The 12013-nt window shown below is 44.9% G+C and overlaps 3 protein-coding genes across 7 annotated transcripts; 1 reads left to right on the top strand and 2 right to left on the bottom strand.

The window, feature by feature from the left end:
• The first annotated feature begins 386 nt into the window (after positions 1-386).
• LOC119114980 (polypeptide N-acetylgalactosaminyltransferase 5) lies at positions 387-4910 on the top strand. Of its 5 annotated transcripts, none has more exons than XM_037239051.1 (11): positions 387-1025; positions 1065-1690; positions 1757-1923; positions 2043-2162; positions 2427-2562; positions 2642-2761; positions 2836-2953; positions 3015-3344; positions 3411-3491; positions 3750-3929; positions 4233-4910. In XM_037239051.1, the coding sequence occupies exons 1-11, from the start codon at positions 711-713 to the stop codon at positions 4371-4373; spliced, it is 2334 nt and encodes a 777-aa protein (XP_037094946.1). In that variant the 5' UTR covers positions 387-710; the 3' UTR covers positions 4374-4910. The 5 variants fall into 5 exon arrangements, with proteins under 5 accessions (XP_037094946.1, XP_037094949.1, XP_037094948.1 ...); XM_037239054.1 differs by having other exon boundaries at positions 388-1025; positions 1140-1690; XM_037239053.1 differs by having other exon boundaries at positions 388-1064; positions 1179-1690.
• A 522-nt stretch (positions 4911-5432) lies between these two features.
• On the bottom strand, positions 5433-7438 carry LOC119115003 (ermin-like). The gene is made up of 3 exons (XM_037239105.1): positions 6998-7438; positions 6396-6590; positions 5433-5848 (listed from the first exon to the last, which is right to left on the bottom strand). The coding sequence occupies exons 1-3, from the start codon at positions 7239-7241 to the stop codon at positions 5550-5552; spliced, it is 738 nt and encodes a 245-aa protein (XP_037095000.1). The 5' UTR covers positions 7242-7438; the 3' UTR covers positions 5433-5549.
• A 569-nt stretch (positions 7439-8007) lies between these two features.
• LOC119114999 (cytohesin 1 interacting protein) lies at positions 8008-11712 on the bottom strand. The gene is made up of 9 exons (XM_037239099.1): positions 11276-11712; positions 10756-10908; positions 10066-10103; positions 9934-9988; positions 9705-9807; positions 9378-9471; positions 9236-9302; positions 9103-9169; positions 8008-8769 (listed from the first exon to the last, which is right to left on the bottom strand). Exons 2-9 carry the CDS (start codon positions 10891-10893, stop codon positions 8330-8332), a joined length of 1002 nt encoding a protein of 333 aa, XP_037094994.1. The 5' UTR covers positions 10894-10908; positions 11276-11712; the 3' UTR covers positions 8008-8329.
• Between the last annotated feature and the right edge of the window lie 301 nt (positions 11713-12013).

The following is a 12013-nucleotide window of genomic DNA, read 5'->3' as shown; positions in this document are numbered from 1 at the left end:
CTAGTTTGACAGAAACAATCCTTCGCCATGTTTACCCGAACGAGATAATTAGTTTCTTAACAAGTAAGGCCGCATTTTAAAGCCATCACGGAGTACGGAATTCGCGACAGGTTTGACCAGACTTTTTGGTGAACCGTATGCACCATGTCTTTGCGTACATTTGTCTTGCCAATTTAAAGCATACATCGTCATATGTAACTCATCGACTGGAGGTTAGTAAAAGTTCAAGGTCTGACAACACGTAAGAAACTTCACTTTGGTTTGAAAGCCGTCGCCCTTTTCCAGCCAGTTTGATGTCGCGTGAGCGTGGATCATTCCAGAGTTTTATTTTGAAATTCAAAGGCTTGGTTTCCTGTTTTAGTCGCTCGCTACCTTGACGTTATCTCGGGGCTTTTTTTGCCCAATCAGAGTTGCGCTGGACGTGAACTACGCGTGGAAGCGCATGCATGACGACGCATACAATTTGAGTTGGGGGGGCAATGAAATTTTGGATTTGTTGCGACGATCGGAAGTCGGGACACGCTGATGTGGAATAAGTTGTTCCCGTGACGTTGTTGTGATACTCGACTAACACTGTCCTGACGTCCCATGAGTGTTTTGTAGCATGCCACGCAGGCAGCTAACAGCTTTGTTGAAAAGAAACTTGAACCGAGAAGACAGTTGCCGCCCACTCGATGTGATACTTTGACATCTTGGACATTTTATTCCCCATGATGATACCGATTTGGAGGTACCTGCGGAGCAGCAGGAGGGTCCTTGGGTTTGTGTTTGTGGCTTCTGTCATTTGGCTGCTGTTGGACATGGCAGTCCTCCGCATGTCCGACGGTGACGCCAACAGTCGTCTAATGAGGGAGAAAGTGATCCTCGAGCAGGGGTTGGCCAGGCACCAGGACAAAGTCACCCAGGGGGGGTTAGGGCAGCCACACGTGAATGGGGAGGACGAAAAGTCGGACAGAAGGAATTCCCAACCGGTCAAACTTTCCAGACGTCGGAAAAAGGAGCAAGTTCAAGATGATGCCAGTCAGGTTAAACCAAATGCAGTTGTTCAAGATGATGCCAGCCAGGTTAAACCAAATGCAGTTGTTCAAGATGATGCCAGTCAGATTAAACCAAATGCAGTTCAAGATGATGCCAGTCAGCTTAAACCAAATGCAGTTGTTCAAGATGATGCCAGTCAGGTTAAACCAAATGCAGTTGTTAAACAGCCTGTAGGTTTGTCTTTGATTGCTGCACCAAAAAATGACTCTATTGCACTTAAAGCGGAGGAGGTGCTCGAACCTGTGAAGGCAACTCCAAATATAAGACTTCAAGCGTCCAATCGGCACCAGGATGCTAAAACACTACCTGGGAAGAAGAAGAAACAAATTGAAGAACTTCCTGTTCAAGGACCACGCAACACTTCTTCAGTGAAGGGGGACAAACAAAATGGAGAGATATTAGATAATAACCTCAAAGTGGTCCAAGTGAGAGACACCCACTCCGTTAAGGCAAGTGTCCACCAGGTTCTGTCTATCGACCTGACTGCGGCCCCCAGAGATCCCAAAGCCGTTGGCCAGTACGGCCTGGCGGGGACTGTCCCCAGCGAAATGGACTCGAGAGCGAAGAAGAGGTGGCACGAGGGCCACTTCAATGTCTACCTAAGCGAGCTGATCCCATTGGACCGTGCTCTTCCTGACACCAGGCCTGAGATGTGAGAGACACACACAACCCACCCACACACTCCACACGGTCTTAACAAAAACTCCTTTTCCAACAGCTGCACCCGCAACATGATCCACGACGACCTGCCGTCCACCAGCGTGATCTTCTGCTTTGTGGACGAAGTGTGGTCCACCCTGCTACGCTCCGTTCACAGCGTCCTCAATCGGTCGCCGCCGCATCTCCTCAAGGAGATCATCCTCGTGGATGACTTCAGCAAAAAACGTAAGTTTGGCGTGACCTTAAAAACTGATGACTTGCTAACGAACGTAACTGAGTTACTTCAGTGATTTCAAATGTTACTTTTGTGTGTCATCCGTCAGAGTATTTGATTTGATTTTCAGCCTACCTCAAGGATAACCTTGACAAGTACATGGAAAAGTTCCCCAAGGTCCGGGTCATTCACCTGAAGGAGCGTCAAGGCCTCATCAGGGCCCGGATGGCTGGAGCGGCTGTTGCTAAAGGTACGCTCTGGTTTTGATTTGAAATTATTTGATTGGTTATTTTATTTAGTTAATAATTGTTTTTGCCAATTTTAGTTACTGTGCATTTTTGACAATTGGAAAAAAATTGAAAAACATTTTTTTAACTGTTTAACGGTCAACAGTAGGTTAAAAATGACTTGGCCATTTATTATGCTAACCATTTTTATATGAGGCTAAAATTACTGATTTGAATCCTAAAATAATTCACACTCTTTTCAAAGCGGAAATTTGTTCTGCTCTCAGGTGACGTTCTGACTTTCCTGGACTCGCACGTGGAATGTAACGTGGGCTGGCTGGAGCCTCTGCTGGAGCGCATCCACACTGACCGCACCAAGGTACCCTGTCCCGTCATCGAAGTCATCAGCGACCAGGACTTAAGGTGACCCCCGTCAGAGGAAAATGAAGTCCATTTGGGTTCTCTAGCACCAATTCCAAACAAGTTTCTTTCTTACCCTTAGTTATAAGCTGGTTGACAACTTCCAGAGAGGAATTTTCCACTGGCCTCTCGTGTTTGGCTGGAACGCCCTATCAGAAGAGTACGTCAAGAAGAACAACATGACGCCGGCCGATCCCATCAGGTACCCAAAACACCCGCTCGCATTTTTTTCCCCCTTCTTGGCTGTCGCTCACGCTTCGATTTCCCTCCTCACAGATGCCCCGTAATGGCCGGAGGGCTTTTCTCCATCGATAAGAAATACTTCTATGAACTGGGCGCCTATGATCCCGGCCTGGAGGTGTGGGGAGGGGAGAACATGGAGCTTTCTTTCAAGGTAGTTCCGAAAAAGTCTGGGCCCAAAGCTATCGGCCGCCTCATCGTGTTCCTTCTGACAGGTCTGGATGTGCGGGGGCCAAATCGAGATTATCCCCTGTTCACGGGTGGGCCACATTTTCCGAGAGCAGAACCCGTATCAGTTCCCCTTTGACCGGCGCAGGACGGTGGAGCGCAACTTGGCCCGGGTGGCCGAAGTGTGGATGGACGAGTACAAGGAGCTATTCTACGGCCACGGCAACCTGCACCTGCTGGACAAACCTCTCATGGACATCGGCAACCTGACCGAGCAGATCCAGCAGAGAAACAAGCTCAAATGCAAGAGCTTCAAGTGGTACCTGGACAACGTCTATCCCGAGTTAGAAGCTCCTTTAGTCAAAGCCGCGGGTCTGGTATGTCGAGCGGTGACCCGCTTGGAGTTAAATTCTGATTTTCAAGGTTTCTCCCGTTGTGCGCAGGTCTTCAATCGAGGATTGAGGAGTTGTCTTTCCATCCAGAATGGCGTTCTCGTCTTTGACACGTGTCATCTCAGCAGTCAGGTAGCTTTAATTTAAGCTAGGCTATGCGGGAAATCGGTTACTTGGAGAACAAAGGCGACTTGAGCAAATGGGCGGAGGCTCCAAATGTAAACATTTGCTAATGGGGATTGTTAAAATGAGCTGAACCTTGACAATAATTTAACAAAAGGTTCAACTCAAGCATAGATGTGAACTTTTTGTTTCGCTCAAAAATTTGGCTCTCATCACAAAGAATGAGAAATTTGCTTGCTTTTTCACAAACTACCTTTGTCTTTGCAGAGGCAGCACTTCAACTACACGTGGCTGAAGCAGGTCCGCCAGCAGGATGTGTGCTTGGAGCCCGGCGCCAAACAAAGCTCGTTGACTTTACAGCCATGCGGCGGCAGCAGCAGCAGCAGCAGCAGCAGCAAGAGCCACAAACCGCAACGCTGGCTACACAAATCCTCCCAGTCCAAACTGGTAAGTTACGTTTTTGGCCCGCAACTCGAGGCTACACCATACTTAGGTTTAATACTTAGGGACCTGAATTTCCAGCCAGACTGGATGTTTGCCACTTAATCCCTCTCACATTTGTCAACTGCTTATACAAGAGGAGACTTGACAATTGAGTCGTAAAATCGGTTTGTCAATGAGGGTTTGTTTACATGTCATGTTGAAATAATAATAAAAAAAGAGGGTGTGTTTTTTGGGGGGGAGGGTCAAAAGTTACCTGTCAACAGCAATATCGCGTCACATCCTGATTGCTCTGTCGTCTTTGTTCAGCCCGAGCACTTGATGGTCGAGATGGGCTCCAAGCAAATGTGTCTGGAAGCAGCAGCAAAAGAGGCCGTCCTTCACCTCGCCCCCTGCAACGCCAACAACCTCTTCCAGCAATGGCAGTTCACAAACTACTACTCTGAGTGAAAATATCCTCAAAATGGATATACAAGATAGGGAATAAATGCTTAATTTTTTTTTTTTTTTAATGTAACGCAGGGACAGTGAAAATGTGCAATGGTGTCATGACCTTTTTCTACAGACTGCCGTCTTTTTCTTACCACTCCGTTGCCTCTACGGGTTCTTGAAATTTAAACCCATGTGGTTGAGTTTGAGTTTTTAAAGCTCTACACAAAATGTAGCAAACAACTTTTGTGCCTGGTTTGTATCCTGTGAATGTCTCAGACTACATCATGGTAACTGAAAACTTTTTTAATTGAATTTGTCTAAAACGGGTAAGAACTGAGATGTTACTTTTTTTAAAGGGGGTTTACTTGAGCTCTTCTGTGGTTTTAAACGCTGCATCAATCGGGTGCTTGGAACGCTCTCCTTGTACAGTTGTGCTTTTGACACAAGAGAGCGCTGTTTGCCTGAAACGATAAGAATCTGAGGCAAAATTAGTTTTTGTTGTGGCTTGTTTTGGGAAAAAATGTGCAAATAAAATGACCAGAAATCCAGATTAAATAGCAGTCGTGTGTTTATTTCACATTTGCACCATCCTACAGTGTAGAATAAGTATGGTACATACCATAAAACCTTCACAACCAGTCTGTTGGTGATTAAAAGCCCCTTACCATTCCTGTTTTTTGTGCTTGCTGGGAAAGTAGCCACACGGTGGGGCAAATCCCCCACAAACTCAACTTTCCAGCATTTCGGCCAGCTGCTTAAGTAAAAAAAAAAAAATCAGTTTCCTGAAATTTGAATAATGCCCAAATTAATTAAAATAATAATTGTAAACACAAAAAAACAGGAATGGTCAAGGTTTTAAAAAAAAAAAAACCATCAAGCCTTGTCAAGCTTTCAAGAATGTCTTGAAATTCTGAACAAAAAATAAACGATCAATTGTCACACCATTTTGTCATTAAAACAGATTTAGTCTTGTTTTTGCATTGTTTCTCACAAAAGCAAAATATTAGGGTCAAAGTTACTTTCTTTTTACAATAAGTTTATTTTCCTCACCTTTTCGGTGAACAAACATTTTTGTTGAAACCAATTTAGATTCAACTGCTGATTATCAAAGAATGCTATTAAAGTTAAAAACAAATCACGTTATCAATTAGCCTGGATTTTAGAAGTTAGATGTGAAAACAGATATTGCCTCCACTACAAATTCATCATGATGTACTCAAACTCCTCAATTTTCTTGCGAGTATTTCCTCGCCGGATCTTGCGGTAGGATAAGGAGCTGTATTTGGAGGCAGCGAGGTGGTTGAAGGATTCCTGGCATGCCAGGTTGTCCGAAGACTTCTTGGGGAGAGGAAGAGTGGCGTAAGCAGGGATCGGGTCTCCTGAGAACACGGAGCGATGGCGGACTTCGGGGTCCTCCGAATCGGAGCTCGAGCTCGGCTGCTTAGAGAAGCTCTTGTCCTGAGCTGACTGCTTCTGCTCAACTGGTCGGTCCTCTTATATGAAAGCAAAGAGGCGGTAGAACGACAGGAGCAGTAGAACATGACTATTTTTGGAAAGTTAGTTTCCACTAGGACTCTCTTAGAGCTGCCTGGCCTGCTCCAGAAGTTATTGGATTAGTCGTTTGTTGTGGGGGTCAAGGGTCATCTCTTAGATCCTTTTCCTTACTCAAAGGTGTTCCTCAGGGATCCATATTAGGCCCTGTACTACTGTTTATTATGTCCTCTTTAAATGGCATTAAGATAGTTTAAGTTAAATATTTAGGTATCATTTGAGACACACACACACGTTGCTCACAAAGGTCTAATGTTTTCTTTGAACGTAACACATTCGGCAGAACACTTTTCACTTAAATAGACTTGCTTTTAATCACTTTCAACATTAATCGCTGTATTTATTGCGGATTGTGTTCACGATTTTTTGGACGGTTTGTTGGTTTTATTGTTTTGCTCTTATCTTGAGTAGGTCGTCACTGTAAATGAAAAATGGTTCTCACCTGACCTACCCGGTTAAATAAAGCTTAAATGAAGCCTGCGTGCTTACCTTCTGAGAATTCGCTCTGCTCGGGACTTTTTCGTTCGTCTTTCAAAGCGCCGCGAAGATCGGGCGAGTCCGTCACATCCGTAGCATGAGTCTCGGTATCTCCCTCGAATTCTTCGGCTCGGATTTCCTCACATGGCTCTTCGACTTGAGCCTCCTCACTCCTCTTTGAAGAATGACGGTCCACTCTCGCCGCTTCTGGAGAAAAGTCCGCGAATTTTCATGCGTGTCTCCACTAGTCTAATCACGAATCTATCAGCTAAATCAATTCGTTTCCACAGCCGCCATTTTGTCCGACACTCCGTCTGTCGCCGACTAATTGACGTCAAGTGCGCGCCTCGAAAGTGTCACGTGACCCAACCCGGAAACCAGGTGACGTTGGCAATGGAAAAATCGTAAAAACATGTGCTACTTCACAACTCCACTGCAAACTTCACAAAGTAAAGGTTTCTGGAAATAAATCACACACTTTGTGGGAATTTAATAAAAACCATTTGGGAGGATTTTATTTTTAAATTTGCCAGATATTTGATTGGAAATTGATCTAAATTTTCCATCTTCTGCAACACTCACCCCATGGTTGTTAAAAACTCATCTGCACCTGCCTGGATCTGGAGATCTGTTGGGTCCTCCATGCTCCTCAGCTTGGTCTTCATCACTGTAGAATACCGAGTCGTCTCCTTCTTCCACCGTCCACACATCTCTGTCCTCCGTTTCCGAGTTGTGGCGCTTGGTCTCTGGGGCGAATCCGCAAATGATCTCTAGTACCTCCGACTCTATTACAACCTCCTCCACCTCTGCTTGGGGATCCACAGGCTTTGGAAACACTGGGTTCTCCTGCATCTCCATCTTCTAGAACCGTTTTTAGGCCTTTGCTCATAAAGTTAACATCCTTCAGTCTGATGGCAGTGATGAACGAACATTCAAAGTCGAGGCTTGTCCTTCAAATTCTTGGGAACTAGTCTCTTCATGCCACGCTTGAAGTCGGTAGTACAAGGTCAAGCTTGGCAGTCCTCTCCCCAACGTAATCGTTTGTGAGCGTTGGCTCACCAATGAACAGAGGTTTTGTTGTAGGGTCCAACAAAGCCTCTTTGTGACTCGAGCTTCACAATATACAGCGACTGTGCCCAATCCCTAATCTTTCTTGGGTGACCGATTAACATTCTACCATAGAACTCAGATTGTAGTTCAGATGTCACAACATTTAAGGACTGTTATTAACTTGAAATAAATCACTCATTTAGTACTCAAGCTCTAAAGGCCTTGTGATATTTTTGCCAAGCAGTTTTCATTTCTTTCGATTTCATGCTGCGTTTTGGCACCATCTTGTGGTATTTTGGTGTAAATCACCTTTGTTGAAGTTAGTTGATGAGCTCCATTGCAGTACTTTGGTGCCATGTTGAAGTAAGTCAAAAAAAGTTCTTGCCACTGCAAATGTGTAAATCAAAGCCCACCCAGAATATCAACTCCCATGTAGAAATGAAAACAGAAGTGGTAACATCTCGTACCCACATCCTGCATAGATGCCGTGCGAGAGTCTGTTTTGGGTTTTAAATACAATTCCGGTTGCTATGTGAACACAACGTCTGCGGTTGACAAGCATACAGCGGCCATGTTGTGATGAGAGCAAGAAACACATTTCTTCTTTTATTCAAGCAAGTAGGATTCTGTAGAAAATGACATTAGGGAACATTTGTAAACTTGTGAAGATACAGTCAGTGCATGCTCAAAACTTTTCATAATGCTTTTGTGCCACCTTTTACAATCCAGTGAACATGGTATGTGCTTAGCAAAACAACAAGAGACGAGTAGAAACAGTCGTACGGTGTTAAAAATCGCAGCATGGATGTGCTACAGAATGAGCAATCCTGTTTTCACCGCTTGAGTCGGATCTCTGTTTTTGAGGTGCGATAGTGGTGTTGCGTAAGGACGACCTCTTAGGGCTCCTCTTCTTCGACCGATCTCTGATGCAGTCCAGGAATCAACTTGAGGATGTTTTTCCGAACGTTGGTCCGTTTGGTCTTTCTGGGCAGGGTACCGAACAAAGAGGAGATCCTTGCCTTATCCCAGGTAGGCGACTGCGAGCCGATACTGCTGCCGCTGCTGCTTGCCAGGCTGGAGCTGCTGGACCGGCCGATGGTGTGATGGAGATGACTGGAGGAATACCTTCGTGAGAAGAAATGCTCTTCTTGGGTGGTGCTGGCCGCGCTGCAGGGGCTGGGTGAGCTCAGGTCCCCGAACACGCTCCCCTGGTCGCTGTCGTCCGTCACCAGTCCCCTGTAGCTGCTGTCACTGGATAAGCGGAGGCTGCGATGGTCCACCGGTGAGTTCTGAGCTTCCGAGGAATCCGTTGAGAGGTTGCTTTCTTTCAAAGTGCCTGCAGATGGAAGACAGAAATGTATCTGTATGTGTAAAGTTTAGTACAGGAAGGATCTATCTATGAAGCTAGCTATCTAGCTAGCTATCTAGCTAGCTATCTAGCTATCTAGTTAGCTAGCTATCTAGTTAGCTAGCTAGCTAGCTAGCTAGCTAGCTAGCTATCCATGTCTATACAGTGGTGCCTTGAATTGACTTGATCTTCTGAATTTGTAAATAGTCAACGGCAAATGTCAAGTTCACGCTTCAACTGCTCACATACACAGATGACAGATGTCAGTGCGTGTGAAAAAGGAAGCGCTGTGGTCTGACAGCCGAGCCCAACCCATCTCACCTCCGATGATGCGTTGTTCCCGTAATGTAAGCGCTTGCAGCTCCAGCAGTTTCTCACTCAGCGATTGCTACGCATCAGAAGAAAACACACGGTTACAAATGTCCTGCTATCGTCCTGGTTTAGAGAAGCTCACCTGAAGCTGGTTGACCCTCTTCTCCAACTCGATCCACTTCACCACACTGCTGCATACTGTCTCCAACCTGCAATGGGCCACGCATGCTCGTTAACAAAAGTTTTCCCCTTCCGGTCACAGTTACTTAAGGGTGGATTGGTACTTTAAATCGTTAGTCGATCCTCCTATCAGATCGAGAACGTGCTGATGAGTGAATCCTTCGATGCTGTCGCCGTTGATGGTGATGATGACGTCTCCTGTGAAGAGATTGATGAAGACACATGTAGGGCAAGCGATATGATGACGCAGGTGTCAAATTTGTAATCAGTCAATCGGCCCATTTAAAGGTTGACAAGTTTTTAACTATCTCTGATAAAACCGATGCATGCAGTTTTCATAACGGATGTGCAGTTGTACGCAATCGACACGAAAAGTATGCGAAGCAGAAAGGTGAAATGGGGTCAAACGTGGAGGAAGTGAGCTCGTTTACCTGCGGTCAGGCCGGCAGTCTCTGCAGCGCTGTTGTCCTCCACCCTGCTCACAAACGTGCACACTTCCACTGCAGAGCTGCTCTTCAGCTGCAAGTTGTGCGTCTGCAATAACAGGAAAATGCATATCAACGAAAAAAATCTCACTTTTGAGAGAAACTGGGGCACGCTCGAGCAGCTGTTCTTAAACTGGTGGGGGGGTGGGGGTAGCCGTTCTATGCTTAGCTGTACCTGAACTTCAAATCCAAATGTTTCATTTTCTTTCTTTGCCAGGACATTTGTGATTCTGTGCAAGAGAAAAAGTCAAGGTTGCAGTTTGTACACAACACATTTTATTTATTTTAGATTACCGTAATGTTTTACCTTTGTGGATCAGAATAGTCAACCAGGAAATGTTTAGGCTGCAAAACACAAAATGCAAATTCATTAATGATGTGCATACTTGACACTTTTTTTTTTTTAACCAAAATTAAGACTTTGCAATGAGCTGTACAATAAAATTGCATCATAATAAGAGTCACTATTAAGCTCACAGTTAAGTGAGTGTGTGTGTGGGGGCGGCTTCTCATGCTGCAATGTTACATAACAAATAAGATTAAAAGAAATCATGAGCTTTTGGGCCAAAAATTCACAGTTCTTGGGAATTTGTTGAGAACACTTAACGGTAAATCGGGGATAATCCACTGTTCAATAAAGGACCATTCTGAAAGATAAGGTTTAGCGATAAGCTGATTTCATGTCAATATTGATTTTTAAATAAATCTGATGTCAAAATATTCATTTATTTTATTTTAAAAGTAGACCCAAGCACAGAGCACAATTTACTATGTAGAAAATATGCTTAAGTGTGCAGTGTATTTTTGCTAAGTATAGCTTTTGATTTCAAAATAATGAACGCATACATTGTTCATGCTTACAATTAAAATCCATTTTTGTTTTAATACTTTTAGGTAAGGCTCCATCCCAAAACAGACTCAATTAAAAACAAGTTGGCCTTAAACGTGGTGGTTTGTTTTATTTAAAGGGGTGCTCCATTCAGTCAAGCCTGCTTACCTTGGCTGCTCTGGACAGAGAGTCGCTGCTGTGTCGGTGTCTGTGGTGCTCGTTGCTGCCCCTCAGTGAACGTCTGTACCACAGGGAGCTTTTCTTCCTTTCCGCACCGGTCTGGGCTGGACGTCCGCCGGGATTCATGGCGGACTTGAGGGGCTGGAGGGCAGGCCGAGGGCGGAGGAGGAAAATTAGGATGGAGACAGAAAGAGGGGGAAAGTGGAGCTGCTTCAGAGCATTGTCGTGCTTGCGTTTGGCATGCTGTTGAATGTTTGACGGAGGCGTGCGCGTGCACGTCGCTGCTGAAAGCCAAACGCGTCAAAGCGCGTGTCAACGTCACCTGACGTGCGTGGCGCTGGTGAGAAGCCAAGCATCATACCCGAAAAGAAACATGATTCGCTCTTGAATTTGTGTTAACAAAAGAAAGTATTCGATGTGGGTTTTCTTTTTACCCGCAAACAGGTGAGTTTGCATGTGCGGAAATGCGAATAGCGGGGGTCCACTACTATTTTTTAAAGCTACTTAACTATTTAAACTTTCTTTGCCTACTTGCGGCTGCATGGTCTGATGAGAAAATAAAAAGCAATCTTTCCACTCGAGACGGTTCTTGTCCTTTTTTTCAGCAGTCTCAGCAATTTGCTGCGCCAAGTGTCCGGAGCAAGCAAAGCGTGACAAACACCTGCGCGCGCCCTGTAAGCTTTAGAAGGTGTTAGCAGTGTGCTTCCATGCGGAAAGACTCACTAGTCTTTTGGGGACGATCAAAAGGAAGATTTGTCATTCCCTTTAATGAGATCCCCCGAAATATTCATGGCGTCATATGATCAAAGTCCCAAGTGACTGTCTGGATCGAATTGATGAAAATCCACATGCATATTCTTTTGGAAGTAAATCAAAGATCCCTTTTGTTTGCTAATATCATGGCCACAACATTAAGAACTTCTCCACGGCGGAAAGGATAATTTATCACACTGATGGCTCGGTCCCGATCCCTCACGAATAGCGGGGGTTCGCCATTTTTTCTCGAAAACCGCAGTTATGCTGTGTCGTGCAAAAAAAAAAAGTTTTTAAAATGAATGGAAATCTTTTAAAGGTACTTCCCATGAACAGCGACTCAAACCACATTTGAGCTCCTTGACTCAATTAGGGCGTCGCTGACACGACTGCTGCACGGCTTCCTGTCTAACGGACATCCTCACGTCATAAACTTGCTAAGAAAACAGAAAAACGAAAATGAGTCACGGCCGATAATAATCCAAAGGTAATT

This window comes from Syngnathus acus, chromosome 21 (assembly GCF_901709675.1).
Source record: "Syngnathus acus chromosome 21, fSynAcu1.2, whole genome shotgun sequence".
In the NCBI taxonomy this organism is placed as follows: domain Eukaryota; kingdom Metazoa; phylum Chordata; class Actinopteri; order Syngnathiformes; family Syngnathidae; genus Syngnathus; species Syngnathus acus.
This window is presented reverse-complemented; position numbering and strand designations above follow the sequence as displayed.

Bases quoted from the DNA above. Each gene is read 5' to 3' on its own strand.
- LOC119114980 (XM_037239051.1), top strand. From the start codon at position 711: ATGATGATACCGATTTGGAGGTACCTGCGGAGCAGCAGGAGGGTCCTT. The intron at 1,691-1,756 runs GTGAGAGACACA...CTTTTCCAACAG, and splicing joins CCTGACACCAGGCCTGAGAT to CTGCACCCGCAACATGATCC. The intron at 3,492-3,749 runs GTAGCTTTAATT...TTGTCTTTGCAG, and splicing joins CGTGTCATCTCAGCAGTCAG to AGGCAGCACTTCAACTACAC.
- LOC119115003 (XM_037239105.1), bottom strand. From the start codon at position 7,241: ATGGAGATGCAGGAGAACCCAGTGTTTCCAAAGCCTGTGGATCCCCAA. The intron at 6,591-6,997 runs GCAGGTGCAGAT...ACTTTTCTCCAG, and splicing joins CAACAGATCTCCAGATCCAG to AAGCGGCGAGAGTGGACCGT. The intron at 5,849-6,395 runs GTAAGCACGCAG...CTTTCATATAAG, and splicing joins GCAGAGCGAATTCTCAGAAG to AGGACCGACCAGTTGAGCAG.
- LOC119114999 (XM_037239099.1), bottom strand. From the start codon at position 10,893: ATGAATCCCGGCGGACGTCCAGCCCAGACCGGTGCGGAAAGGAAGAAA. The intron at 9,808-9,933 runs GTACAGCTAAGC...CTGTTATTGCAG, and splicing joins CATTTGGATTTGAAGTTCAG to ACGCACAACTTGCAGCTGAA. The intron at 9,303-9,377 runs GTACCAATCCAC...GGCCCATTGCAG, and splicing joins GGATCGACTAACGATTTAAA to GTTGGAGACAGTATGCAGCA.